This window comes from Anas acuta, chromosome 1, assembly GCF_963932015.1.
Source record: "Anas acuta chromosome 1, bAnaAcu1.1, whole genome shotgun sequence".
NCBI classification, from domain to species: domain Eukaryota; kingdom Metazoa; phylum Chordata; class Aves; order Anseriformes; family Anatidae; genus Anas; species Anas acuta.
In genome coordinates, this window is record NC_088979.1 from 99,950,422 (window position 1) to 99,978,392 (window position 27,971).

At 36.1% G+C, this 27,971-nt stretch overlaps 1 protein-coding gene across 1 annotated transcript in view; it reads right to left on the bottom strand.

Annotated features, from left to right (window-relative positions):
- Positions 1–1,259: 1,259 nt before the first annotated feature.
- Positions 1,260–27,971, bottom strand: part of NCAM2 (neural cell adhesion molecule 2) — a 290,357-nt gene continuing 263,645 nt past the window's right edge. The window contains exons 16-18 of the mRNA XM_068690047.1: positions 19,611–19,815; positions 14,375–14,494; positions 1,260–9,152 (exon numbers count right to left, since the gene is read on the bottom strand). Of these exons, the coding sequence (XP_068546148.1) occupies positions 9,041–9,152; positions 14,375–14,494; positions 19,611–19,815 (437 nt within the window). The 3' untranslated portion in view covers positions 1,260–9,040. The remainder of the gene's footprint in view (positions 9,153–14,374; positions 14,495–19,610; positions 19,816–27,971) is intronic.

The following is a 27,971-nucleotide window of genomic DNA, read 5'->3' on the forward strand; positions in this document are numbered from 1 at the left end:
TTTTGCATTAGTGGTGCTAGCAGTAAATTCATCAGTAAGTGATGGATTGCTTTCAATGACTCTTATGTCTCTTCATTACTGCTTCCCTGACGTGCCCTTATCCAGGCGATACCGAGTGGGATCCACATCAGTTCCAGACTGACAATCAAGCTCACAGGAAATAATCAAACACTTGGTTACAGTTGCAGCATTTTTAGGTCCCCATCCTTCAGCACAAGCCAACAACAGAGATCCTTCAGATGGTCATAGTGTGTTTCAGCTTAAGGGGTTTATGTTGTCTTGTTGAAGAATATAGTTGACAGTATACATGGCAGTGATATTACAGCTGTATATTATGTCACCAGGTTATGCAAGTGGTGTTTATTTGTTTTCCTTCACTCACAGACACAAAATCATATTTTACAGATGGAATATCTTTAATTTTCAAAAGAGACTACTTTCCACTAAATATATACTTTATACATACAAGGACAGAACAAAACACTGCAGCAGGGCACGTCATGAATACCAAGAAGTCATAAGCATTGCTCCAGTGTAACAATTAACACTTGCATCCCACTAGGGTATGGCTTCATTACAAAGCTCCTCTAAAATGAAAAGCTTTGCATAGGAAACCACATAATATACATCATCAGTTTCATTCTGCCCTACTTGATAGTTTAAATTGCATTGCAAGTGAACTTTTTATTAAACTTACAGTACACTATGTGCAAAAAGTCATTACATTTCACATATATTATTTTTAAAGATATCAGTAATTCTCAAATCTATTTGAAAGCAATTGTTTCAAAAACTTTTTTTTTTTTTTTTTTACTTGTTTTGGAAAGTGTCTCAGAAGTCCATAGCATGTTTTGAGTGGTTAAAGATGATTTAGCCCTTCAGATATAAATAAATGATAAATTTCATCCCCCCATGATAAAATTGTGCCAAAGTAAAATTTGTTCATTATGTCCTGAACTAGGACAACAAAACTGCTTTTTTTTTCCATTTGAAAATAATGAGATATAATTTGTCCATCGTTAGTTGGACTAAGAGATGGACTTTGCTTAATAGAAAAAAAAAAAAACTCGTCTTTAAATCAAAACTTTTTGTTCATCTTCTCATTAGAGTGCATGAACGGATTTTAAAAATTCACTGCCTGACCTGATCAATCTACTGCCGTATGTATTTTATACTGCTTTTCCAGTAACACTGTTGACAATATTTTATATTGGTACTGATTGTGAAAGAAATTAATTGCTGAAATTTAAATTTTACACTTTTTTTTTTTTGGTAACGTTTAATAAATGACTAAGGAAGTTTAAACCACATCCTCAAGCATAAGCATTTTCCACATAGCAATGAGCTTACAGATATAGTTTATCGTGCTCTGCCAGGGCCCAAATGAGAAAACTAGCTATCTTTTGCTTAGCCAAGAATACAAGGCGTGACACATTTTTTTCCATTTTGTTATTTTCTTTGGTGCAGTGTTATCTGTGTCTAGGTTATTAACAATGACATGGGTAAGTAAATTGTCTTTATCAGGGTATCTGAAAACACTTTTAAATATTTTTTCTTGTATTTTGAGTAGCAAGTCTGAAATATACCAGTGCAGGATGTATAGCATCAAGGCTGAATTAAAAAAAAAAAAAAAAAAAAAAAAAAGTTGATTGTTTCTGAAGGTGTCAGATATTATCTTTGTATAATTAGTCATTCACAATAGTTGTATTTACCATTCATCTGTAAATTAAAGGGGGATCTATCTTGCCATCAGTGCACTGAGCAGATAACTATTGAGATGCCTGAACTGAATTTATGCACCATTTGATGAAATCTGTTTTTTTCTGAGCAAGGCACATACCTAAACACAAAAATAAATAAATAAATAAAAACTTTCAGTGGCACACTGATGTTAACTAAAATCAATTCTCTCAGGCTGAGTTTTTCAATACAACATGGAGACCATTCTGCCAGCTGTTGATGTTGTCACTCACACTTAAGGAAGCACACAGCTAAGACATATGTTTATACCAGAGCTTAAGGAATGAAGAAGGTAAAGCTATGAGGACACTGTTGTGCAAAACTTTTCCTCCTATGTATGGCCCCCTCAATCCTTTGGCTCATATAGTTAGTTAGAGCTTAGGTTGCATTCAGAAAGCTGAAACTTAGGCACTAATACACAATCTAGCAAGTTTCTTTGGGAATTTAGAATTTCAGCACTAGCAAAACAGAGGGCATGACTGCTGCTCTGCCAATTCAGAAAAGTGGCTAAACAGTACTGTCTGGAACGTGCTTCACTCATCCTCTATCTCTGATGGATACAAATCAACAATGAAATAAAAGCCCACTTCATGGCAGACTATGCCCAGCCTGTTATGACCTGGCACTGCTGACATAATTACAAACCTTTTGGAAGGCTCAAACTTTGGCAGAGCAAGTTAGCTTTTGATGACAACATCTTTTTTCTAGGATATACTAAATACCTTTAAAATGTTGCACTTATTCTTTGGGAAAAGAATTTTCTTAGCCTCAAACGCTGCTGGAGACTCAGGATGTTACAATAATAGTTTTTAATAACAATGATGTATTATGACAGAAAAGAGAATAATAAATTGCATATCTGCTTGAGTATTATTCAGCACTTCTATAATGGGGGGAAAATAAATAATTTATATGCTTTTTGGCAATAATTCTCCTAATGAATCAGACATCCTTGACAGAAAGACACTTAGCAAAAAGAAATATAAACTACAACACTTCATTAAAGTAAAAGTATCTTTACTATTAATATACAAATGGTGAAGAGTGACAAATAATTGATATACTTTAAGCCATACTTTCAATGTCTTTCATAAATACAAAACCATCATCTGCGATATTACTTCTTTTTACAGTATAGAGATATATATATATACACAGCATTTCATAGGGACATAAGGTTTTGAAACAATAAACAAACTAGCTCCGGTGGTAGCTAACTTATCAATATGTAATTCAGGTGGTATATATCGCAAGTGGGCTGTTAACAACATGTAGAATAACAAAAACAATATATGGTATGCTTTAGCTTATACTGTACACAGCATACAAATACATGCTGAGTGCTCATTGTAGCAGGAAAGCTTTTTTTTTTTTTTAATCTTGTCAAAATTCTTTGCTCAAAATTCTTTGTGAGAACTTTACACCATGAGCAAAGAAATTTATCTTCATGGGGAATCTGATTGCTTTATATGTCTGTCACCAACCTGTAGAGACCCCAAGGGCTTCTTTCCTCTTTTCTGAACCCTACATTTTAGATTTAAAAATGCAGCCTACTTACACAGCAGACCTGAAGGATGCAGTAGGACTGCATCCCATTCTCTAGTTACACTGCCCATTCTCTAGTTCTCACAGTCTGCAGCAGCTTCTCTTCTTTTAGTAGCTCCCCACTTTCCTTTCCCCACTACTAACTATAGGATCTCCCAGTTTTTGAGCACTCTCACAGCTCACTCTCTTGCACCTGTTCTCTCTTTGGTAGCTTTCCTTAATTCTGCCAGCACTGCAGCTGGTCATCTTGCCCACTCCCAATCTCACCTGTGACGTAAAACTGCCAATATAAATTTGGCAATAAATATCTATTTAATTTCTCTGGGCTAAAAATGGCCAATATTCAAGTTTGAAAGTCAAACATCATGAAGTTCACAATGCCTGTTAAGAGGAGAGGGAGACAAGTAAACTGTGACTTCTCAGAACCTGGTCCAAAGTCAAATTTTTAGTAGAAAGGTTTCTTTCTGGTTCAGGTTCAAATGAAATGATTTAAGAACACATTTACATGTTGAGTAGAAATATTGAAGATCACTTAAAGTTTAGTGAGTGTTTTCCCCTACCACTACAGCGCTGCTGTCAAGTGGATTGGGTACTCCAGGAAATGATACGAAAAAAACTGAAAAAGGGGATAGAACCATTTTTTTTTTTTTAAATCATTTAACTATGGTAGCTTTGCATGGATCAGCACAACTATCTGAAGTTAAACAAACTGATTTAAGAAGAGACAATACTTCCTAGAATGTTTTCATCTTTACCTAAAGTATTGCAACCACAGTGAATTAATTAGAGGGATGTTTTACTTAATTCTGGGCACATACTAATGTATGGGATAAAACCATGATCAGATATCTTTATCCATGCTTTCTGATCACTGCAAACTCCTGATAGACAAGCCTTCCCTGTGCAAAATGTTAGCAGGAGCCTATCAAGACATTTAAATTCCACTCACACCAAGGTGTCTGCTCACAAAGGTGATGTGATGGGATGAGGACATGTGGAGCCTCACTGAGATGAGGAGATGAAATTCAGGCCCCACTGAAATAAGTTTTTGTCCTAAACCCCAGTGAGACTTGGGCTCTTCTGGGGCCCTTCTTGTAGCATTATCTGCACCCCTCCATAAATTAACTGGACTAAGTAGGGTCTTGACATTTTCAGTCAAATTTTGTTGGAGGCTCTTTAATCGGGAGTAAATATCACCCAGCAGACACAACATTACTCAACGAAGATATTATTACTTCCTATGACAGTTTACACAGAGATGGTGAGGCCATAAATGGCTGCAAAACAAATATTCACTGCAGTTTTACTCCAGAGGTAAAATGGTGGGAAGATGTTCCTCATCATCTTCCAGATTTGAGCAAAGATGTTAATATTTGAGGTCTAACTGCCTAAATAGAACTAAGGAGACTTTCTATCTGACTTGTCAACTTCAAAACACCCCTACTTACTCTCCATGTGCTCCATCTACTTGAATATTTTCAGCAGTAACACACCCATATAAAACCCTCACTACAATTGTGATCTCAATAGTAAATTTTGTGTTTAAAATATTTACGTGAATTGCAAATATTATCTCCAGTTTACTTTAGATGAGTATTTGAGCATATCTGAGCAGAAAAGTATGTCATGATAAAGCTTTCAAATACTTTAAATAGGCTTTGTAGACAAATTATTGAAGATTTTTTTTCTTTAATAAAGTAGAGTGGCATGCTATCAAAAGGCACAAATACATTTCCATTATCTGGTCTAGGAAACAGAAAAAATGGTGTGATTATTATACTACAGTTTAATGATTGGCACTTAAATAAATAATTACCATCATAAAAAGAAAGCCACTTTTTTGGATGAACATCAATGCAGAGGCTGAAGACAGCAGGTGGAATTTACTATACCACGGACTGCTGTCAAACAGCCTTTGTATATGACTGTCACTGTGTAAATACGTTGTATATATCTATGAAGAGATATGTCAACCCAATCCTGCAAGCTTTTACGTGAAAGGACATCCTCCTGCTCACACTGACCCCACTGGTGCCAGTAGGGTTACATGCGAGTAGTGGGTTCAGCCACACAAAACTTCTTGCAAGACTGAGGCCTAAATAAATTAAACTTTGTCACATTATAATGCTAGGCATTAGCATCACCAGAATCATAAATATTTCTGCAACCACAAAACAACCGAAAAACAAAACAACAAAAGCAACCAGAAAAAGAAACAAATACCATATAAGTAAAAACTAAACTAAACTAAAATAGGAAAGAAAACCAGAACAAAAAACAAGAACTCTCCATAGTACATCTGTATACTAAATTGTAAAACATTAATTTTTTATTGTTTTGTTACTATTGTGGTAAATCAGAATGTATTTTTACTACTACTAATAATAATAATAAGATTTAAGTCATTTTGCTTAATTTTACTCCTTATTTTTTGTTGAATGGATTGTCACTGCCACATTCCATTTTGTCCATAGTTTCAATAGCTCCCTCCCATGCTTCTCCCTGGAGTATGTTAGTATAACCATTCAGATTACTTTTAAAAGTAGTTATATTCTGCCAACTCTTCTGACATTTCATACTAACACTTAAAATTACTTTTAGACAGTAAAAGTGACACTTATACAGATACCTTTTTTTTTTTTCTTTTCTTTTTAGTCTAGATTAGGAAAAAATAAAGAAATGATGTTACTCCAGTTCTACACATACCTTACAAATTACTATGCACTGTCCCTCATTTGGAAATACTTGCAAATATCAGTGTTTTTGAGCATCCTGTTATAGTTATAGTTTGGCTTTCTTCATAAAAAGCCATCTTTCTTTTCATCATAGTCAAAACACAAGAGATAACATATTAGTCCACAGATGAAAAGGCATTCTTGGAGCAGTATGCCAATAATTTTGAACTGTTAAATTCTCAGCCTAATTGGCAATAGACATTACAGCAGGAAGAAAATAAATATATTGTAATCCAATATACTGGGAACTGCTTCTGCTTCCCTTATTGGGATAATTTTGCTGTATATTTAACTTGTGAAGAGTAGGACAGGAGTATTAATACTAAATGTGCTGAAGAGACCTTTTAAATCTTCTAATCCTTTCACATTATAATTAGAAGCCATATATTTAAAAATAATAATAAAAATAATAAACAACTCCCCCCTCCAAAAAACAAAACAAAACAAACAAACAAACAAAAAAAACCACCACCACTGACCAACCTATAGATGTTAGGCCATGAAAGTCTTTTGTATAAGTCTGAAGAAAAAGGACTAAAATTGAAAATACAACTACAGTTGAGCCTAGAAAGGATTAGCCCTGCCCACAGGAACCGTGCTGGCTTCAGAAAAAGCACTGTTTGTCTAATGAACCTTGACTCATGTGAGTATGTACAGCATCACCTAAACTTGTTTTGACAGATAGAAGAGGAAAGAAGGTCTCCTACCTTCATCCTCACCTTGGTAAAAATACTGCATGAGATGATGTGGGTTCAAGCCACACCATCTGCATTCAACTACTTCAATATTCCAGGTCCCTTCCTTGCATGTCAATGGAGGGAGAAAGCCCAGTTGCATATACATACTTTGTAGAAAGAATATATATTCACATACATAAACGAGACAACCATTTTTCTTAATTATTGATTAGGGGACAGTCCTGCTCATTGTGTACTTACTCAGAAAGAAACAGGACAGAAATTTAACAGGCAAGGAGCTACTTGGTAATACTGCCTGCACAGTTCATAGTAGCAACAATGAGACCATAAGGGAGTATATTCATCTTTCTTTCATCCAGAAGTAGTGCCTTAGCATTGAAAGAGACCTCTTTGCAGCAGTTTTAAATGGTTCTCTTTCATGACTTTCATCCTACATTGCTGTTACCCATTCTTTTCACTTTGTTTTTTGTGGGAACTTGGCCTCTTATCCTAGCCACACCAGCATTATACCTCTGTCTTCAATACTTGGTTCATTGTATCTTTTTTTCCCAAAGCAAGGAAAAGTTGGGAAAAAAAAATATTAGTTGGGATTGAAAAATAAGAAAGATACATAAATTAACTATGTCCTCATTAACTCTTTCAAAAGCACTAATGATTGGGTTAACAAGAAGGTTAACCTGTCATTTTCCCCAAATTTAAAGACATTCTTTTACTTTTCAATTTTGGCTTTGCTGCACAGAAGTCAAACACTTTGCCATTACTACAAAATATCAGCAAAGAGTTGATAACATTCTTTGTGAAATTAGGCAGTTTACGTACTGCAAATATGAGATAAATTTAGATATAGCATGGAGAAGACATAATTTGCCGAGTAAGGCTACAGTTAAACCTCATGACTTAGATGTGGAGAATCCAAAAAGTACTCTACAATTTAATCCCACCAAGTAAAATTTTCTACTCTAGTATCCTATATGATTTATCTACTCTTTCCAAAGCAAGAATTTGAACAATTTGGTAGGTGTGGATACACTGTGCTGAAATGGAAACAAAATGTATTACTCATATTAGTGACACCATTAAATCAATAATAATAAGAATGAATTTTTCATCAAATAAATTAGCCAAATTTTCAAGTAGTGCATATTAGCCTGAATAATAAAAAAAGATTATCTTAAAGAGTGCTTGACAGGGAAAAAAAATATATATTTGGCCTCATACAAGATGTTACTCATTAAAAATTTAAAATGTTACTAACCATTTAGCCAAAGTCCTTCTTACCATCTGTTCTTTTGTTTCTTGATATGACAAAAGATATGAAATCATAACGTAAGAAGTGCTTCTTTAATAAGCTCAAGTTTAAATATTTCACATACTGGTTTGTGGTGAAAATATATCTACTACCATAAAATACAGTTTATCCCTTGATTAAATGGTTGTAACTAAAAGAAGAATGAATACTGTATAATAAATACATTGGGGAAACTAATGTGAGCTTGTGTTATAAGGTTTCATTTGAAGCCACAAGTTACCAAAAACGAGTTTACTTTTTGCACATTTCCTGCATTCCAGTTTACATACAACCTTCCAAACATTAATATAGAAAACTGGACATTCTGAAAATCTTGGGGCCTTTCAGAATTATGCTCACATAGTTAGGATGAGACCAATATACTTCCACAAAATTCAGCCATTTTGTTTTAAATCTGTACATCATGGTTGTCATTTTTTTGCTATTGTACTAGAAAACCCAGGTGAAACTGCAGGTGTAGCTGGCTCTGTGCTGTTGAAGACGGTCTGGTTTTTATTTTGTTTTGTTTCAAGTGATATTCACAGCTTGAATGACTACTGAGTGTCTGCCAGTGCCAAGGTCTTAAATATTGTACTGAGACTTCTTTTTTTTTTAAAGGCAACCTAAACTTTTGCTTTATTATAAATGGAAACAAATACAATAATAGATGGCACTTTATGTATGTAGCTCGCACTGTAAGATCCAGAGGCCTGATGTGTGGTTAGGGGTGCTTTGCAAAGTATTCTTCTAAATAGACATACTTTTTTCATATAATAAATTACAGTTCTTATTCTGAAGATTTTTCAAATGTATACCATGGGACTTGGTGTCAGCAAACCTACATACTAAAACCATTAACAAAACAAAACAAAAAAATAGAAAGGAACTGTAGACAGAAACTGTTTCATCATATGTACACATGTACTAACTATTCCAAGCTTAAGTTTCCCAAGAAATTAAGGTCAGCTGTAAAGTTTTGGTCATGGGGTTGCTTCAATCCAAATGTATTATCCAGATAGCTGTAGTTTATCTTTCTATGCTTTGCTATCATCTTCTTTTGACTGGATGATGTCATTAGCAACTTTGATTTCTATGGTTTCTGGATTTAAAGCTTCTTTTCCATTTTCTTCCTTTAGTGGCAGCTTCCTATCAGAAGAAAGGAGAAATCATGGTAGTTACAAAACACAACACATCATCTGGAATTTAAGTCTACAGTATGTACATTGTTAATACAGCCCATAGTGTTTATAAAAACATACTTAACTGAAATAATTTACAATTGCTTTGAGTATTAGTGTTCTTATTCTCAAAATAATACATATCAATTCTTTCCAGAATTCTGTAAAGACAGAAAAATCTAAACGGCATATGATAAGCACATTGTTGCTGCCCAAAATAGTTTCTTCAATATGACAGAAGAAATAATAGAATGCCAAATAGCCAGCTTCTATAATTCTGTGAACGTGACCCTGAGCTATGTGTTCGTTAAGGTACTGCTAAACACACAAAGTCAAGTCTTTCGTGGAATCTAGATTTATTTATTTTTTTGTCTGTTTCCAACTGTAAATGCAGTTGCATATGAAAGAAGACATCCACCATTGGCTATGCCAAGACACAGGTAAGGGAAATAATGTTTTCTAGCTCAAGGAGGTAATGGAGGTTATTCTTTACAAACTTCTACAATTTATTTTCACTAGGTCAAAGAAGCAAAGTGCTTTACTAAGTTACAACTTTTTTAAGACTAAGTTTGTGAGAAATGGCACAATAAGAAGCTGTCCACTTACATTCATCCCTGAGATAAAAGCTGTTCATGTTTGAATGCATGAAGACTTTCAGATAGTATTTTAATTTCAGAAACGGTCTAAAGATTCCCTTTTTATTTTAAAACCCTAAATTCCAATGCCAAAAGAGTCCCCCACCCTTACTTTATAGGAAAGACAAAACACAGATTTCATTCTTGACTTCTTGAAAATCAGATTCCCTGCTACCAGTCAAAATGTATCTGTGAAAAATATGTATGGTTTAGGCAGATGTTCCTGTAATAATATCTCCTAGGCATAGTAGCTGTTAATCCTGATTCCAGTTTGGGTTTGCTTTCTGTTTTCTAACTAGGGAATAGTATGCATATGTCTTTTTTCATTCATAACAAATGTTATGAAAAATGTTTCGGTAATCTTCCACTGTGATTGCTTTGATGTCCCAAAGAGCACTATACTATTGCAAACCTGTCTGAGGAATCCCTTAGGAATGTCTTGTAATAACAATGTTTGATAACAATAAATAAAACAAAGCAATACCCAAACTCCCAGTCTTATATTTAGGCTGGCTGAAATGAACTAGTAAGTTGCTATTTATGAAGAGGTTAAACAGTAAGCATAACCTGTATCTAAGAAAAATCAAAGAGAAGACTAACTTGTTCTATTATAGTAAAATATGTAGGATGTGTATCAGCTGTCTGGCATTGAATACAGAGGGACTTTAGTAATTGTTTGTTTCACATGGCACAACCAAAGGAAACAGATTTCAGCCCACAACACGACACCTGAAAGAATGGTAACAGCAGAAATCTATTTTTAAAAAAGGATAAAACACTGTGGCAGAGGAAGCATGGCTTATGAGACACACCCGTGTTAAAGGCCTATGATGCAAAACAATCTGTTTTAAAAAATCACCATATTTAATTAAGTTTCATATAAAAGGAGAGTAATTTCTTCTAGGACAAAGAATAATGGCTTTAAACCAAGAGAGATAAGGAATAAATTGTTTACTATAAGGTTGGCGAGGCACTAGAACAGATTTGCCCAGAGAAGCTGTGGATGCCCTGGAAGCATTCAAGGCCAGGCTGGATGGGGCTTTGGGCAATCTGATCTAATGGGAGGTGTCCCGACCCATGGCTGGGAGGGTGGAACTGGATGGTCTTTTTAAGGTCCCTTCCAACCAAATCATTCCATGATTCTATGAAAGGGAGGGACTATTTACTCAAAGTAATAACTAGAAATTGACAGAATATTTTGTGTGTGAATTTAAATCAATTACTTTTGGAGAAGTAGATTAAGAGCATGTCACAAATAATTTATAAGTATTTGAAATAGGAAGATATTGCTAAAACCCTACTAAGGGTTTCAGATATTACTGAAATCCCTGTTTATGCAAACAGGGATTTTTTTTTAGTTTATGCAAACAGGGATTTTTAGTTTTCCTTTACATGCCAGCAAGAAGAGCAGTAAAGTGACCTAGAAGTAAACAAAAGGTTTATAGGTTTTCCTCATTAAAAATACCAAATTATTTGACCTTATTATTATTTTTAAACACTTTTGACTATGACAACATTTTTGCTGTTTTGAAACTTTCCTATCCCTTTGTTTAAAATATTAATTCATATTTAATCTCTATTATCTGATTCAATATTTTCCTGCTTTAATTAACTAAATCAAGTTTAAATGTTCAAATTACATCAGTTTTCTTACACCTAATTATTGTTTATCTATGCCTATTTGAAATATTTTTATTTTTTTTTATTTTTCAGCTGTGAAAACAGTAATTCTTTCAAATCTTAAAGCATTTTACAGTAAAAGCTTTTTGGAGGAAAAAAAGGACTGGCAAACTTTAATAGGTTCTTTTGTTTTTATCAGTCTCTGTCTGTTATCAATCAATAATAATATTTACTTCCCCTAACACTGCAAGTGGCCTAAAACTACAACACTCTGCTGACAGTACCGACACAAGGCTTTAACTAGAATATTTACTTCCCTGTTAGATGACTATTTTATAGGAAAATGACTCCAACCTATTCTGATACTAAAATTCACACAGATTCATTATTACTAAGTAAAACTCCATCAATACTAGAAATATAATATCAGACTAAGAATGTAATTATAGTACTGTGCTGCATGTGGCATTTTCATCATATTACAGAAATATAATAAGAAATGCACAGCTTAAATTGATTTTCTGATAGTATGATTAGAACTTGTTACTTTCAGGTAAAAATGCTTTTTGCTAATCTATCACAAATGGATTCCAAATATGGCTTTAACAGAATCACCTGAGTTAAAATAAATAAAGATTACTGAGTAATATGCTGAGTAATGTAACAAAAATATTCCACTATTGTAAAACAAAATAATCCTTTTATTAATTATTTAACAAAAATGCTTAAATTGCATTTAAATATCTGAGTATCATTATGTTATTATTCAAAGTGTCTTTGGGTGCATCAAGCATAGCATTGCTAGTTGGTCATGGGAAGTGACTGTCCTGTTCTGCTCTGTGTTGGCATGGCCTCACCTTGAGTACCGTGTGGGACAGCACACTGGGGACAGTGACAGGACCCGAGGGAACGGCATGGAGCTTGGACAGTGGAGGGTCAGGCTGGGTGTTAGGAAAAGGTTCTGCATCCAGAGGGTGGTCGGGCACTGGGACAGGCTCCCCAGGGCAGTGGTCATAGCAGTGAGCCTGCTGGAGTTCTAGGAGTGTTTGGACAGTGCTTTCAGACACATGGTCTGATTTTTGGGTAGACCTATGTGGAGCCAGGAGTTGGACTTCAAATGATTCTTGTAGGTTCCTTCCAACTCAGAATATTCTACCATTCTGTAAAGTAACATAGGGCCTGGATTTATGTTTCTTAATTGAAAAAAAAAAAAAAAAAAAAAAAAGTCTTCCTGAAAGTTAGGCACAGAGTTAGGCTGACTCTGTGGTCAAGAGACAGGTATCGCATAGACAGATCTCTTATCCTGAAATATTTTTCCTCAGATACATAGGACATTCCTGTCTCTCTCTATGAATACTTTCTGATTGACCCTTCAAACTCTTCCCTCCTACAAGCTAAGTTCTTTGCTCCATGATCCCTGCTGGTCATCTTTGCCCCTCCCTGGGGTATGACCTGGATGATAACCTGTTGTTCACAGTGTGCTTGTGTGTTACTCTCACCTAGAGACTTCTACCCTATTTCATCTTCCTTTCCTTCAGTGGCACCTCACCTGCAACTTATATTTCTTCTCTGTCTCATCTGTTATGACTAGTGTAAGCAGGTCTTGCAGTGCTCCCCCAGAACCAGTGTCCCTTCAGATGTCCTGCCTGCATGATGTTTTCTTGTTTCATCTTTGGTTTTGTAAGTGACACTGTCCTGAATCTTTAGCTAACCCATCTGACCACCATCCAGCTGCGCCTTGCACTGCTGCCTTTTGCCATTAATTGTCAGAGAAGAAATTGCCAAGAAAGAAAGAGTCATCATTATTAATATCTTTCAGCAGTCCTATTCTCCCAGGGACATGATACCCATCTAACTCCTAATCAGTTGTCCCAATGATTTAGCTATTTTTCCTGCCACCAGTGACTGATTATTTTCCCCCCATTAAAATAATAAAACATTTTTGATCTTAACTTTCTAGTATTTCACTCCTGACAGCTGTTCTAATGACTGGGAGAAATGGAAAGAAGCAAACTTAATTTTTCCTTGTATTGTGTCCCTTGGGAAATGCATCTTATGTATTTGCAAGATCTGGTTCAACAGTTAGTCTTGAAGATATTAAACAATTTGGCACTGGTACCTAAGCTGCTAACATATCCAAAACCCACCAGAGTTTGTAATGTTTATAGCTACATTACTATGACTTCTTAGATAACCAGGTTCTCTGTAGAACCCCTCAATACAAATTCTAAGTATTTTTCAGAAGATTAAAGAGAAAGGGACTGTCCTACAAGAAGATTCTCTCTTGTTAAAAAATACGCTGTAACTCCATCAAAGATCGGGGCTCTGTACCGTTTGATGAACAGGCCCTTCAGTGTTCACCCTCCAGCCCCTCAGCATTGTGGGCAGAGCTGGGGCAGCAGTGGTGTGTGGGCCCACATCCCATCAGGGCCGGGCATGGGCTGCTGAGGAGCCTGGAGATGATGGGCCATGGGCAGGGGTGCTATGGGGCAGTGAGGGCAGGGCAGGGCTGCCTGTGCCTCCTGGGTGCTGGCATCAGGTCTGTCTTCATCCAGAGCAGAGAATGAGCACCACAAGGGTCAGGGCAGCAGGGAGGGCCAGAAAATTTCCCTGGATACTTGCTAACCTCCAGGTATGCTGGAGAACTCCCACTATAGTGGTGTTGCCATCCTGGGGCTGGATAACACTAGGACATGGTTGTAGTCTGGGTCACAGAAAGGAGAGAGAAGTATCTGGTGATAACCTTGGCTGTTGCATTAGGGGTACCATGTTTTTGTGTGACTACTGTAAAAAAAAAAAAAAAAAAAAAATCACACCAGTGAACTGCACTGTTGCTGTACAAGGTTGTTGTGTACCTCTCTCCCTCCCATCTTGAAGTCAGCCTTGTAGCTAGGAGGAGTCCGTGTCAGACTCTGGGGAAAATCAAGCTACTTACTCTGGTTCTGTGAGGGGAGTTGTCTCGTTTGGCTCATTTACTGGGCTTCCATCTTCATGATTGGTAATTCTTTCATCCTCTGTTCTCATTTCCACTATTGGCTCTTTTGATCCATCTTTCCTAAAAATTGTTAGAAGAGCCTTAGACTTTATCATCATATTAACCACATACATTACACTTAACTCATTATCAAGATCTTTGCTTTCAAAAGTAAGCAAAGAAAAGGTAGATCTAATTATTGATGATTAACACCACTGAGACACATTTAACAGTGTGTTCCCAATTCCTTGAAGTCTTCAAAGTATCCTGTATCCATGGATACTTACTCCAAAAACATCACGGATTAACATCTCAAAAGAGCATTTTGTTTACGACAAAGTAATAAGACAATGACCTCTTCATGGGAATCGACATAAACTAGGCTGAGTATAGTAAATATAAGACTTGATGCCCAGTTATGCTTGAATTTTTTGGCAGTATAAAGAGCCTTTCTGATAGCATACACATAGCACAAGTGTGTTTTTATCTTCTAAGATTCTGACAATCCCAACTGCCAGAGCAGGGCAAAGAGCCCGTGTGTGATAAGAACCTAGCTTGCTCTATTCAGGCAGGTGGAAGAAATTGTTTCCATATGAAAATTCCCCCATTTTAGGAGCAGATGCTAGTTTTCCCCATGTAAAGCAATGAAAAACCTTTGTGTCTATTGGACAATGAACTGTAAGGAAAACATAATTGTGAGTATTGTCATTACAGTTTTGTTGTAAATATGGACTTAACATGGAAAGCTCTGTTTGCTTCTACAGAAGCATTGGCAATATTATTATTGATTAATTATAACTAGCATATATACTTTTAATCTCAAAAGGCAGATCAAAGGATATCCAAGATTTATCTGATATTTTCAAAATAAAACCTCTTTCCATTTAAATATTTAAAAATTCCTTACATCAAGTCAGGAATTTTATCCTGTAACTTTTATCAGCTGCAGTCTAGAAACACAGGGTAACTGAGTTACAGGTGAACAACTGTTTTTATATTTAACAGACTATTTTTTGGAACTGCCACATTCTATAGAGCACTCAGACTGCCATAGCAAAGCTCTAGTTAAAAACTTGTCTAATTTGTATCTTACATTTTTGCATAATTTCTGAGATGATAGTCTTTAAAGAGGCTGTTACAACGACACCAATCTATTCAGGAAGTACCTGGAAAACTTGACCATTCTCTGGTAATTATACTCAAGGAAAATCTTTATAGACTAATACGAGTGCTGCACAGATAAACGTGTAACCAAGAACTGGACTAGGGAAGGATTCAAAGATAGAAGCCTAGAATATGTACACACACACACACATGTATTTTTGCACAGTATCGTGATTTGTGTGTGATACCATGCACGTGTGTATGATACCACGCTCATTTCTGTAGATGATGCACATAACTGAGGCATTTAATTTAGGTGCTATGTAGACATTTACATAGCTGTTTGATAACATTTCTATATAGTTACAATTGAACTCATGGCTGCCTCATATCTATGAAAAGATACTGGATCATAATAGTCCAGTAGGTGGAGGAAACAGTAAGTTCTAGTTGTTTTGTCTGTACATGTACAGTCCTGTGGACAAGATAATTGAGCAACTGATCTGCAGAGAAAGTACAAACTGTATAACAACTAAAAATTCCACTGAGGGGAAAGCTATTTGTAGGAAACTACAAATCCTGCCATTTCAGTTCCAGGTGGCTGTGTTTATGCTATATGCGTTGTGTTTATGCTATATGTGTATATGTGTTTATGCTATCTGCATCCGTTGCATGTGCAAGATAATTAATGACAACAGATTACCTACCAATCAAAATGCAACAAAAAAGTACCATAAAACCGCTCAAAATTTCAGAATGTGAACTGATGGATTTATTCCCCAAAAGAGGGGAATGTCTTTTAGAGAATGGAAGTTGGCATGAAATAAATTAAAATTTTCTCTTCAAGACTGTTATATGTGGAGTGGCAATTCGTGTCAAGAAAATGGTTGATGTTAATAAAGAAGGGGGAGATTTGGGAGTGTGGCCATGGGGGTCGAGAGCCCTGTGGTTGATGGTAACATCAGACTCTTAATGATGAGGCCATCAGGAATGTAAAAGAGTTTAGAGGGAACAAAGAAGGGTGATTCAGGAGACTCCATGCAGTCTCGGGTTGCTTGTTCTTCAGCCATTAAGACATGAAAGTTTCTGGGTGTTTGCCGTTGTTGTTATTTGCAAACTTGTTTGATCAATGAACTGTTGTTTTTGAAAAGGACTGCTGTGGGGTGAAGGGTATAAGAGGGGAGCCTGCCTTCAAGATAAAAAAAAAAAATGCAACACGATGTTATGAAGTTATGTCATCAATAAAGAAGCAGAAAGAAGGAATGAAAAGGAAAGGAACAGGCTAGCAGAACGGAGACCAGAACGGGAACAGGCACATTGATTGCCTCATGAAGGTAGGTTCGGCCAAACTCAGCAAACTGCTCAGAGAAGCTAATACAGAAAGTCTCTGGAAATGGCACACCGGAGCTGGAAAGAAGCTCAAGCAGAGAGAAGCAGACCCATGCATGCAACTGCCTCTCGCTGGTAAGCAGTTGCACGTTATGGGGAATCATACGTCCTTTGAAACAAAGACTGTCCTGGTAACCTTACAGCTTATTCTCCTTATTAACAATCAGACAGTTTATGATCCTGAAATATGGGACCAAATTGAGGTCAAGGTGTGGGACTCTGCAACTAAAGACGACAAGGTTGCAGTGGGCTTGCTCAGCACCTGGCGAGCAATCTCTGAGGCCTTAAAGAGCCCTCTGGGACCACAGTCAGAAACGTGTGGTTTGCCAGAAAGTGAGGGAGCTGCGGGGTCCTATACTGAACCAACTGCTATGCCATCGGCCCCCCACCGCTACTGCCATCGAAGGCTTTTGCTGTTACACCACCTGGTGACCTGGAGGTGTCTTTTGACCCAGGCCCTATTTGGCCTTGAAAAGGAGATGGATAAGCTTTTCTTCGATTAGGGAAGAACAGGATACCTAGGGCCCAAAGGCCAAGTTGTTTGACAACTTAAAGCAAGACATATTGTTCAAAAGGAATGGAAGATGGAGACTGTTGTTTGTAATCAAGAAAAGGAATTGAAAATGAAGACTGTTAAGTCATGGAACTTAAAGGATTGTTTGTTACCTTTTCTGATTGTACATATGTATAGGCATATTCGGGTTTAGTATGTAAAATCAATGTTCTATATATTTAGAATGTTTGATGTTCATGTGTGTGTGTTGGTGGAGCGTAGACTCCCTGCACACTCAGCACTGTTTACTTGCCTTTTATACCATTTATAAATATTCTTTTATAAATATTACTAAATTCAGATTGAGATGAGACTTCATTTATAACAAAGACTGTCTTGAAATTTTATACTGACAGGTTAAGCAGAGAGCAAGCTAAAATAAGAATAGTACCAAGTATTTAAAGATCTGTCTCACTGAAAACCACCCCTATAAGGAAAGAAACATAGTTAAACGGGATAGCTGTTCTTGTAAAAGAAGTATCATGGAGAAATTGATGTTAAGCAACTGTTTTATGCTTTGCTGAGACAGCACTGAGTAGCATTTGTGTATCAGATGTTGATAGCAATGTATAGATTCCTGTCAAGTGACATTTACAACTGTAGCTCCCTAAGGTCTTCCCATTCAGAAGGGGTCTCTACACCCATTCCTGCTACCATGGCACCAATGCCATGCTCAGTAGGAAGCTGAACCTGAGCCAGAAGCTTCAAATGCTGACTCTAAACAGGACACGCTGACTTCACACAATAGAAAACTGTGTTATTCTTGCCTTTACTATTACCTGTGATCAGTTAGGAAATAGTTGTTTTATGGCACAACCTCTTTTATTCAGAAGTATTATTTGACGTAAATACTGCGTGCCTGCTTCTGATTGTTTTGGTTCTGTGAAGCTGCTCCAAAAAGGGTTAAGATCCCAACCAAGAAATGCAATCAAGTTACCTCAGAAAAATGGAGTCTCTGAATCACAATAACCAGAACTAAAACCGAAAAAGAGACTTTTACACTTCCACTATCAGCAACAGAGAAGACTAGTGCAGCTATGAATACTAAGTGCCACCAATTCGATCTGCTCTGCAAACAGCTGGGGGGAAGGACAGATCTGTGAAGGTGCAGGGGAATGAAGGCCTGACTGCTGGGAAAGTTGCAGCACACAGGAATTGAACCTTGTGGAGCTTAAGCCACAAAACACAGCACTCTCAAATACTACAGTATATGCATTAAAAATCCTTTAGATGAGCATAATAAGGACACGAAGCTGACATATTTAGTAAATAAATGGAACTGCCTAAAATGAGAAGCCATAAGTAATCTTTCCATCTTATGTTTTGAAAACCCTGTAAATGTTGGGTCTTAAAAGCACTATTATTTTACACAATCAGTACTTGAACTGTTTTGTCAGGATCTTGCTATCATTTAAGGAAACATACTTGTCCATAAATGACCATTCAATTCCCATTTGTCTGATGAAGTAGCCACTATACGAGGGCATTTGTGAGAACTGGGGTTGTTCTTCCCCACTTACTTTTAGCAAACATTAACTGTTGCTATGAAGAACAATTACGCGTACCTGCATTTCGGCCACATCCATCTTAGCACTTCTATTTTTAAAAGCAAACAATACTTGTAATTCCAAAACTCTACAGACAAAACCCAAGATTTTCCAGCAATAGCTATATTCGAGAAGAAAAACTATTTCACATATTTTCCAAAAAACTCTCAGATTTACTGGCAATGCCGCAACCGTATGCTGAGTTTTTTGGTGTTAGCAGCTGGTAGAATGCTGGATTGGTAGAAATGTAGAAATGAAGTTATGATGCTCTTTTACCTGTTTTTCATGAGCCCAAGATATGCCTGTATCTATTACTGAACTGTGGTTGATTTTATTTTGTGTCAGAGTAGCACAAACTGCACAAACAGGCCATCTTAAAATGAAGTATGGTCTATACTCTTTTCTTTGTCTTTTTTTTGTTGTTGTTGTTGTTGTTTCTTTAAGGCAACATTTGTTCAAAAGCAATTCAATACATTTCAGGGAACGCTTTTCCAAGTAATAGAAACTTTAATGACAAACTGCAAGATAGCCATTAAGCAAATATGAGTTGAACAGCCAGGTTTCTCTTCTAATAATGTTTCTAAAATAAGTAATTAATACTCACAGGTAAGCAGCCTTTCCTTCTTCCAGTTCTTTGCTTTTTCCACTTGAACCACTCTTTTTCCCACAAATCCTCCTGGTAATGCACATTAGCAATCCACATTGTCGTAAAAAGAAGCAGCTGACATCAATCACCACAAGGATTAACAAAAGGGCTGCCACTCCCAGGCCAATGACGGCACGAAGTCCAAGACCGTTAAAAAGAGTATCTTGAAAGAAAGAAAGTGAGAATTTATTAATAACATTAATTCCAAAGAATAACATTTTCTAAAGTTTTCAATTCACAGATCAGGAGGCTAAAAGATGTTTATGAATATGCCATTCAGAAGCCAGTGGAAACAGTCCTGAAAATTAAGCATGTATATAATCTGATTAAAAAATCAAGACCCACCTTTTCTACATAGTATTTTTTCCATTGCCAAAATTCCAATATGGTCACAAACCATAAATCAAAGTATTTAATAACAAAAAATATCATAATTTAACATTCCAAGACTGAGTAGTAGATCAGTATGCAGCTGAAGAAAAACATTTAAATGATAGTAATAGTTGATGTAAGTTGTCATCTTCCACATTTCAAATGTAATTAATTAGACATGGTGCTAAGCAGAATTACTGAAAGGTTTAAGAGAGTACTAAAACAGTATTTATTCTTGTAAAGGTCATTTTTTAAATTACAGTAGAATGAAAAAGTCAGAGAAGAGTTTTTTTGGGCTAATAGTCTGCAAACAGTTGCATACTGTCTTAAATAAATTAGTGTGAGGAAAACTAGGCATATTATTAAATGGTTATAGGGCCAGGACCTCATCTTCTGTAGTTCAGAACATTGAAATACTTTCATGTACTTCAAAATAAACGTATTCCACACTTGATCTTGCTTTCTGTACTTGTATTTTTAAAGCTGCTTAGGTAATTTTACTTCATTACAAATCTCAGAAAAGATATTTTAACATTTCATCTCGGTGTTTCTGTAATAGACAATGATGTGTTTTGAATACTGTGACTCTTAGAAGAACAACAGCTATTGTGTTTATAAACTCAGATGACCCTTATAAAGGTGACAACTTGTATCTGACCAGTAATTCAGGGGAAAAAAAGACAACTCCATAATGGTACATGGGCCTGGCTAGTTCAAGGTGTCAGTCTAGCCCAGAAACTGGCTAATGACAATTGCCTGATGTGATGAGAGGTCCTGAGCCAACAAGCACAGGGGAGGGGGAAACTGTGTGATGAAAGGTCCTGAGCCAACAGCACAGGGGAGGGGGAAACTGTGGCTTTTTTTTTTTTTTTTTTTTTTTTTTTTCACATTGGTGTTGCACATCAGCATTGCTTGTTGCTTGCTTGGTGTCCTGAGAGTGATGTATGAGTCAGCAGTGCAGTGGTGTATTTCCATTTGCAGCTCTATTTATGCCTGTTCCAAAATAAGAACAAGACTTTTTCTACTGTAGATTGCTTGAGTACTGTCTTAACAGACAGATGGAAAAACATAGTATAATGTAATATAAATGTTTTAACAGGGTAACTGCTATCGTCCTTTTTCTCTCTCTTCAAACTCCATGATACATTGCTGACTGTTCAGAATAAGAACATCATTTCAGTTTTTATACTTTTGCTTAGCTAATATTTAAGAAAATACGTATTTGCCCTTTCAAATATAATTGAAAATGATTTTCTTAATGACTTCTAAATCAATGAATACTAGTAGAAATATATGCGTTCTTAGTCTATTTGATAGAAATCTTAAATGGAAAAGTAAAAAACACTTTTTCAAAAGGAGGGGAACATTTTACTTTTTATGCAATCAATTTCATTGCCTACTGTATGGGTTGTTTTATTACTGAACTGTTCTTCAGAATGGCATTATGCAAGAAGCCAGCAATCAATATGTATATTTAGATGGGTGATTGAATAGACAGGTTTCTATGAAATTACTTCAATTACTTCTGGAGTTACTAGATTATTTCAAGTTATTCTCCTTTCTTCAAAAAGGCTTAAGGAACATTATTTAAATAACTAAAATAATGGTGCTGCAATGAAATGATATATCATTCATGCATTACTCCATCAGCAATGTTGTAAGTTGACATTTCACACAAATTCATTTTCTTACTTTTTTTAATATCAACATTCCTAGTTAAATATTACCTTCTGATACATCTTCCAAAACTTACCACAGCCACCCATCTAACTGATGACTTCTTTTATAAAAATTCAGTCATTTGTGTTTATCAAACTGAATTTTCAGGTATCTACAAATAGATACTTAATCCCAGTTTATTGAAATGCTCTTGTGTTTCAACAAATATGCCAGTAGAACCAACAGAGTTTATTTCTAGGGATCTTATACACACAAGCTTCTGTTCTTTGTACCTCCTTAGCCACTAAATAGAAACATGGAGGAGAAAAACTAAAGTGGTCTTTTATTACATATATTCAGAGGGATTTAGTGTTGATTTTTCTGCTGTATTTTATTTCTACTGTTTTTTTTTTTTCCTTTTTTTTTTTTTTTTTTTTTTTTTTTAATGCAGCATTAACATTAACAGGTCTTTTCCCTGTGGAGATAAATTGTGCTGATAATTTTTTAATTGATGTAAAGAGCATTTCCTGTGTCAATGGAACATGGCGTTGGGTTAAAAAGTGATTTAATGACACAAAAGCCTACACAATACTTTCACCACCAAGTGAAGGATATGTTTATAGTAACAGTATTGCGCCTTTGTAAAAAAAGACAATCATATTTATTGTCACAGTTGTGGAGAAGACTGTTTTTAATTTCTCAGCTCAGTATTTGTGACACATCTGATACTTAAATATATGACTGTTGCATGTTTTTCTATTTCTTTATGGTTGATACATTGACTTTTCATTTAGCATTCCCCATCCTTCCTACTGCCCTACTTGTCCTAATTTTCCTACTTGCAATTCATGTTGATTTCTGTTTCACATTTCAAAGTTTGATTTCTTATGATTGGCAATATTCCTCCAAACATTTGTATTTCTTTCCTTTATCTCCCACACCAAAAAGAGTGACAAGAATACGGCCACATCCTGCAGCATTGTGGAGTGTGGAACATTGCTGGCATCAGCATCCTTAGGCTCTTTGTGTCCCTTTCTCTTGTGAAGATAGGCAGAAATTGGATATGAATATCTGTTTATACTGATCAAGCTACATAAAATCATCTTTTAAACAACTTTATATTCAGTTTCATTTTGTTCTTTCTTAAATTACTGAGACTTTGTATTGGTTTGCCCACAGAAGTCAGTTGTAAAACTAATGCCAATTACTATTAAAGAAAGCTTAGAGTTGTAATGACTGCTTTAAAAAATCATATCCTAATATACTTATGGTATTACAATAATGTAAGATTTTGGATTAGTATCATATGATATCAACAGAAGTACCAACTTTTTTGACTAGATTAAATGCTAATGTCATACTATATACAGCCTTCAACCAAATTTGAAAAATTTGTTATCAAAAAGTTTTGCCCTTAAATAAGTTGGGATTAGCTTTACTGTAACAATTCTTTAAAAAAATAAATAAATAAAAATGCAAAGTACATTATAAGTTGCAATGATTTTAAATGGATTTTTTACAATGTTCCATTATGTACCAAATGGCGTCAAAATACTAGTTCCACTTTCTGCTGTACCACAATAACATATTTATACATGTAGTATTTCTTTTCCACTTTGAAAGGACACATTTTAAACCACACTAATTCAATATCAACATGGGTGAAATAGATTCTAACATTATTTTGGAGGGGTTTATTATCTACTTAGTAATCTATTTAGAGTGGAGACTTTTAAAATGCTGATTGAAAAAAAAAAAAGTGTAAATTCCATAGTTCTGGGAATTTTCATTATAATTTGTCAAAAATATGCTATATTTAAAATAATGTGCTTTTTATTATATTAAATGTGACACATATAATACACCATGTCATGAAAATGAAGGAAACTGCCAACTTTAAACAGAGTCACTTTACTCATTCACTCCTTCAGTTAAGATGTTATCAATGAATAATGTTATAGAAATAAGATTATAAAACTTTCAGCAATGCAATAAAGAAATGAAGCAAGATTCTATAAACCTCATGGAAAGTACTGGCAATTTAAAAATTCTCATTTATTCAATAAATTGTACTTTTAATTTTTAGTAACATAATTGAACATTTTCAATATATATGAACATTTAAATATATAAGTTAATTAAATAATAGGAAAGAGCAATGAAAAACTTTGGCAAGTAAAGCAAAATTTTCCAGTGAAGAGAAATAAATAGAAAGATAAGCTTTGTGGACACTTAAATTTAAATTCAGGGTGAATTATTTTTAGGAGTTTAGGTCTCTAATGGGAAGCATTAGAGTGAGAACCACCATCTAAATGTGTACAATGTACTGGTAAAATTAGTCCACAGAAAACTACAGCTATTGCTTCTGCACAAAGAAACAGGCACTTTATATGCATCATTCATATATTGAGAATGTGTATCCTTTCACGTGACAAGTTCTCTGTACTCTTACAGAATCACAACATATATATTCAACTGCTTGTGCAAGAAAATAATAATTGCATACAGTGCATAAAGTATCCAGCTTGAACGGGGAAGTTGGACAAGAACACCTCCAGAGGTCCCTCATACCCTTAGTCATTCAGTGATCCTAGGTTTTACTGAAAAATATTCAACTGAGCACCTTTTTGTGCTTTTCTTTCCTTCCCCTCCTCCTTAGCAGAAATGGATTAAAGGAAAGAGATTATTCTATGTAGCCCTTAAATTTTCACAATCATTTACATTTTTAAGGGAAAAAAAAGCAATGATGTAAAGTACTTTCCTAAACTCATAGGGCTCGTGTAAGCTCATCTGACAGCTACATTTGAATGGGTATGAATGAGTGTGCATTACGGGATACTATGCTTGAAGGATTATCCTTTCTTTCAGATAGGTCTAAAGCTAAAGTTAGGACTACTTTTGAGCTACATTAGTTGAAAACTATGAGTTAGAGGAGGAGTTTGAAAATGCTGCGCTGGATAGTGGCAGGAAAAAAGAACGATTTTGTTTATCATCTTCTTGAACTGCCCTGTCACATTCACTGTTACATAGGCTGTTCAACCATGATGGTTATTTCTGGACTACCTATGAAAATTTTCTTCAATTTTTATCCAATCTGGAACTTTTCTTAGAATCAAAGGCTTCCAAGATTCATATACTTATTCAAAATCTCTAAAAAGATAACATGGATTTTTTAAAAGTTAGTATCAACTGATGAGCATCTGAACAAACATAATATAGTACCAAAAATTTAAACAGCTGTAATAAGGTCTTTTTTACCAGTTAAAACTACAAAGGTGGAAGGCCAAGGCATTGCCAGAAGATGCTGAAGATCTAAATAACATGTACATCATGAGAAAAACAACAACAGCAACAACATAGGAATTTACCAGAATTGTAAAAATTCCAGGCAGGGATGTAGATCCCTGATACAGGGCCATTCCAGACATAAAAAATGTATATAATACTCTGAGATGTGTTTTAGAGGCAGAGTATCGCAAATACTCAATGGCTAGTTTTTCATTTTAATCATTGAAATTATTCATTTGTTTTGAGATACTTTGAAATGCTTCCTTATTCTCTTTGGGGATATAAGAACATTCAAATTTGTACATATTAAGAGAAAATAACTTCTCAGTTTTTAGCAGCTACAGAATCACAGAATTGTCTAGGTTGGAAGAGACCTCAAGATCATCAAGTCTGACCTAACACTAACAAGTCCTCCACTAAACCATATTGCTAAGTTCAACATCTAAACGTCTTTTAAAGACCTCTAGGGATGGTGACTCCACCACTTCCTTGAGCAGCCTGTTCCAATGCCTAACAATCCTCTCAGTAAAGAAGTTCTTACTAACATCCAACCTAAAACACCCCTGGTGCAACTTTAGCCCATTCCCCATCGTCCTGTCACCAGGCAAGTGGGAGAATAGACCAATCCCCACCTCACTACAGCCTCCTTTAAGGTACCTGTAGAGAGCAATAAGGTCGCCTCTGAGCCTCCTTTTCTCCAGGCTGTACAAACCCAGCTCCCTCAGCTGCTCCTCATACGACTTGTTCTCCAGACCCCTCACAAGCTTTGCTGCCCTTCTCTGGACTCGCTCAAGCACCTTGATGTCCTTCTTGTAGAGAGGGGCCCAAAACTGAACACAGTACTCGAGGTGCGGCCTCACCAGAGCCAAGTACAGGGGGACAATCACTTCCCTAGACCTGCTGGCCACACTGCTTCTTATACAAGCCAGGATGCCGTTGGCCTTCTTGTCCACCTGAGCACACTGCTGGCTCATATTCAGCCGACTATCAACCAATACTCCCAGGTCCTTCTCCGCCAGGCAGCTTTCCAACCACTCATCTCCCAGTCTGTAGCTCTGCTTGGGGTTATTGCACCCCAGGTGCAGGACCCAGCACTTGGCCTTGTTGAACTTCATACAGTTGACCTTAGCCCATCGGTGCAGCCTATCCAGATCCTCCTGCAAAGCCTTCTTACACTTGAGCAGATCGACACACGCACTTAATTTGGTGTCATCTGCAAAGATGAGAAGACTCATTATGTCAAATAATTATGACTGATATATATATTTCACTGTTTTTTAATGCTTCTTTGCATTTTCTTGCATTGAAATTGGATATATCTCAAATGTAGGACTTGCATGACTTTGTTTACTGCATGTCAAAGCATTCTCATACTCCATTTTCCAATAGGAAATGTCCCAGAGATATTTAAGGGGAGCTGTTGTGTGCTCTGACTCCTTTGGTGTGGGTGATCAAGATGCAAGGACTGTGCAACACCCAGCAAATCTCCGAAGTTACATGTACCCAGAAAGAACCGTATCTTGCGTACTATGTGACGGAAGCATGTACTCAGATTTACCAGTGAAGCCCTACAGAAAATGGGATGATGCTAGAAAGCAATGCTTAGCTTCGTACAAGAGCCTCCTTGGCTCTTGCCTTACTGAAGGCTCCTATGCCTTACTTAAGAAAAAATAATGGGAGGCAAAAAGGAGCAAACTAGTGACATCCCCCGTCCCCATCCGCATTCTCCCCCCTTTGCTCCCCCCCCCAATAATTTGTCTGACGTAGCCAGAGCTGTGTGAGCTGCCTGCAGTGATTTAAAGCAATAAAACCTGGCTATTGAGCCAGCTAAGTGCCCAGCAGCTACATGTCCATCTTCAGATGAAACAAAAAATTCAATACAATTGCAGTTTCCACTTTTAAACCATCATTATGATTCTGTACAAACATTTACTGGAGGAATGTATGATGCGAAAAAGACCACGGCAATAATTAAGGTTCTTCTCTATCCTGTTCCTTAATACAAAAAGATGGTAAGTTTCTATCCAACATTAATCTCAGTGTTTTGTTTTGTTTTTTCCTTATCGATTTTTCCTACAACTTCCTACTGGGATGGATACTGCTGCAAGGCAGTGTACAAGCACATGAGGACGTGTGTGCTCTGCACTGCATGAGTAACATGGTCTGACACATACACTTGACGCGCAGCTTTGAAAAATAATGGGGCAGTATTATTGATCCTGATGTAACTAACTAAGACGAGCGAAGGTTCCCTCTAACTTTCTTCTGGCCACAAATGATGCATTTCACCCTGAAGGAACTGCTGACCAGTTGGCTCATCACCGGCAGCTACAGATGTGAGCCTGCCCACAGTGGAGCTATGGGGGGCTCAGTGAAGAGCCGTGAAGAAGAGGCCATGCACCTTAGGCAAAGATGCACAGGAGGGATAGGCATTCTTAGTTTAGAGTCTGTAAGATTATAGACTTTAGAGACATGAGCTACTGAAAGCAGCATGTCTAAAATTATACCCATCAGAAACGTTATGCTTTTCTGACACTTCTTTGAGTGGAGGAATTTTTCTTCACTATGGCAGAGATGCTTTAGTCAAGAAGTTTTCTGAAATGGACTTTTTCTTCTAATTTTAGAGGAAAATTTATTTTCTGACTCTTTCTGGATACAAAGTAGTACTTGAATTCTGACTGACTCTAATGGTTTTTAACAGCATTTTTTCATACGAAGGTGTCTTAAACAAGATGTAACTGAAACAGCTAAATAAAACAATTTTTGTAATATAAATCACAACTCAAGTATGCTTGTCAAGGATGTCATCTGTATCTGCTGAGGGATAAGAAGGGAAAGGAAAGAAGGCCATAGTAATTAGAAAAATTTTGCTCAGTTTTGAACTGAAGATATTCTTTGGAGTTATGCTTAATTATTTTTTTAAGCAAAGTTTTAGGAATTATTCCTGGCATCATCAAACTATCTTCAAGGAGCTTCAGAAGAATCTCTAAAGAGTTGTCA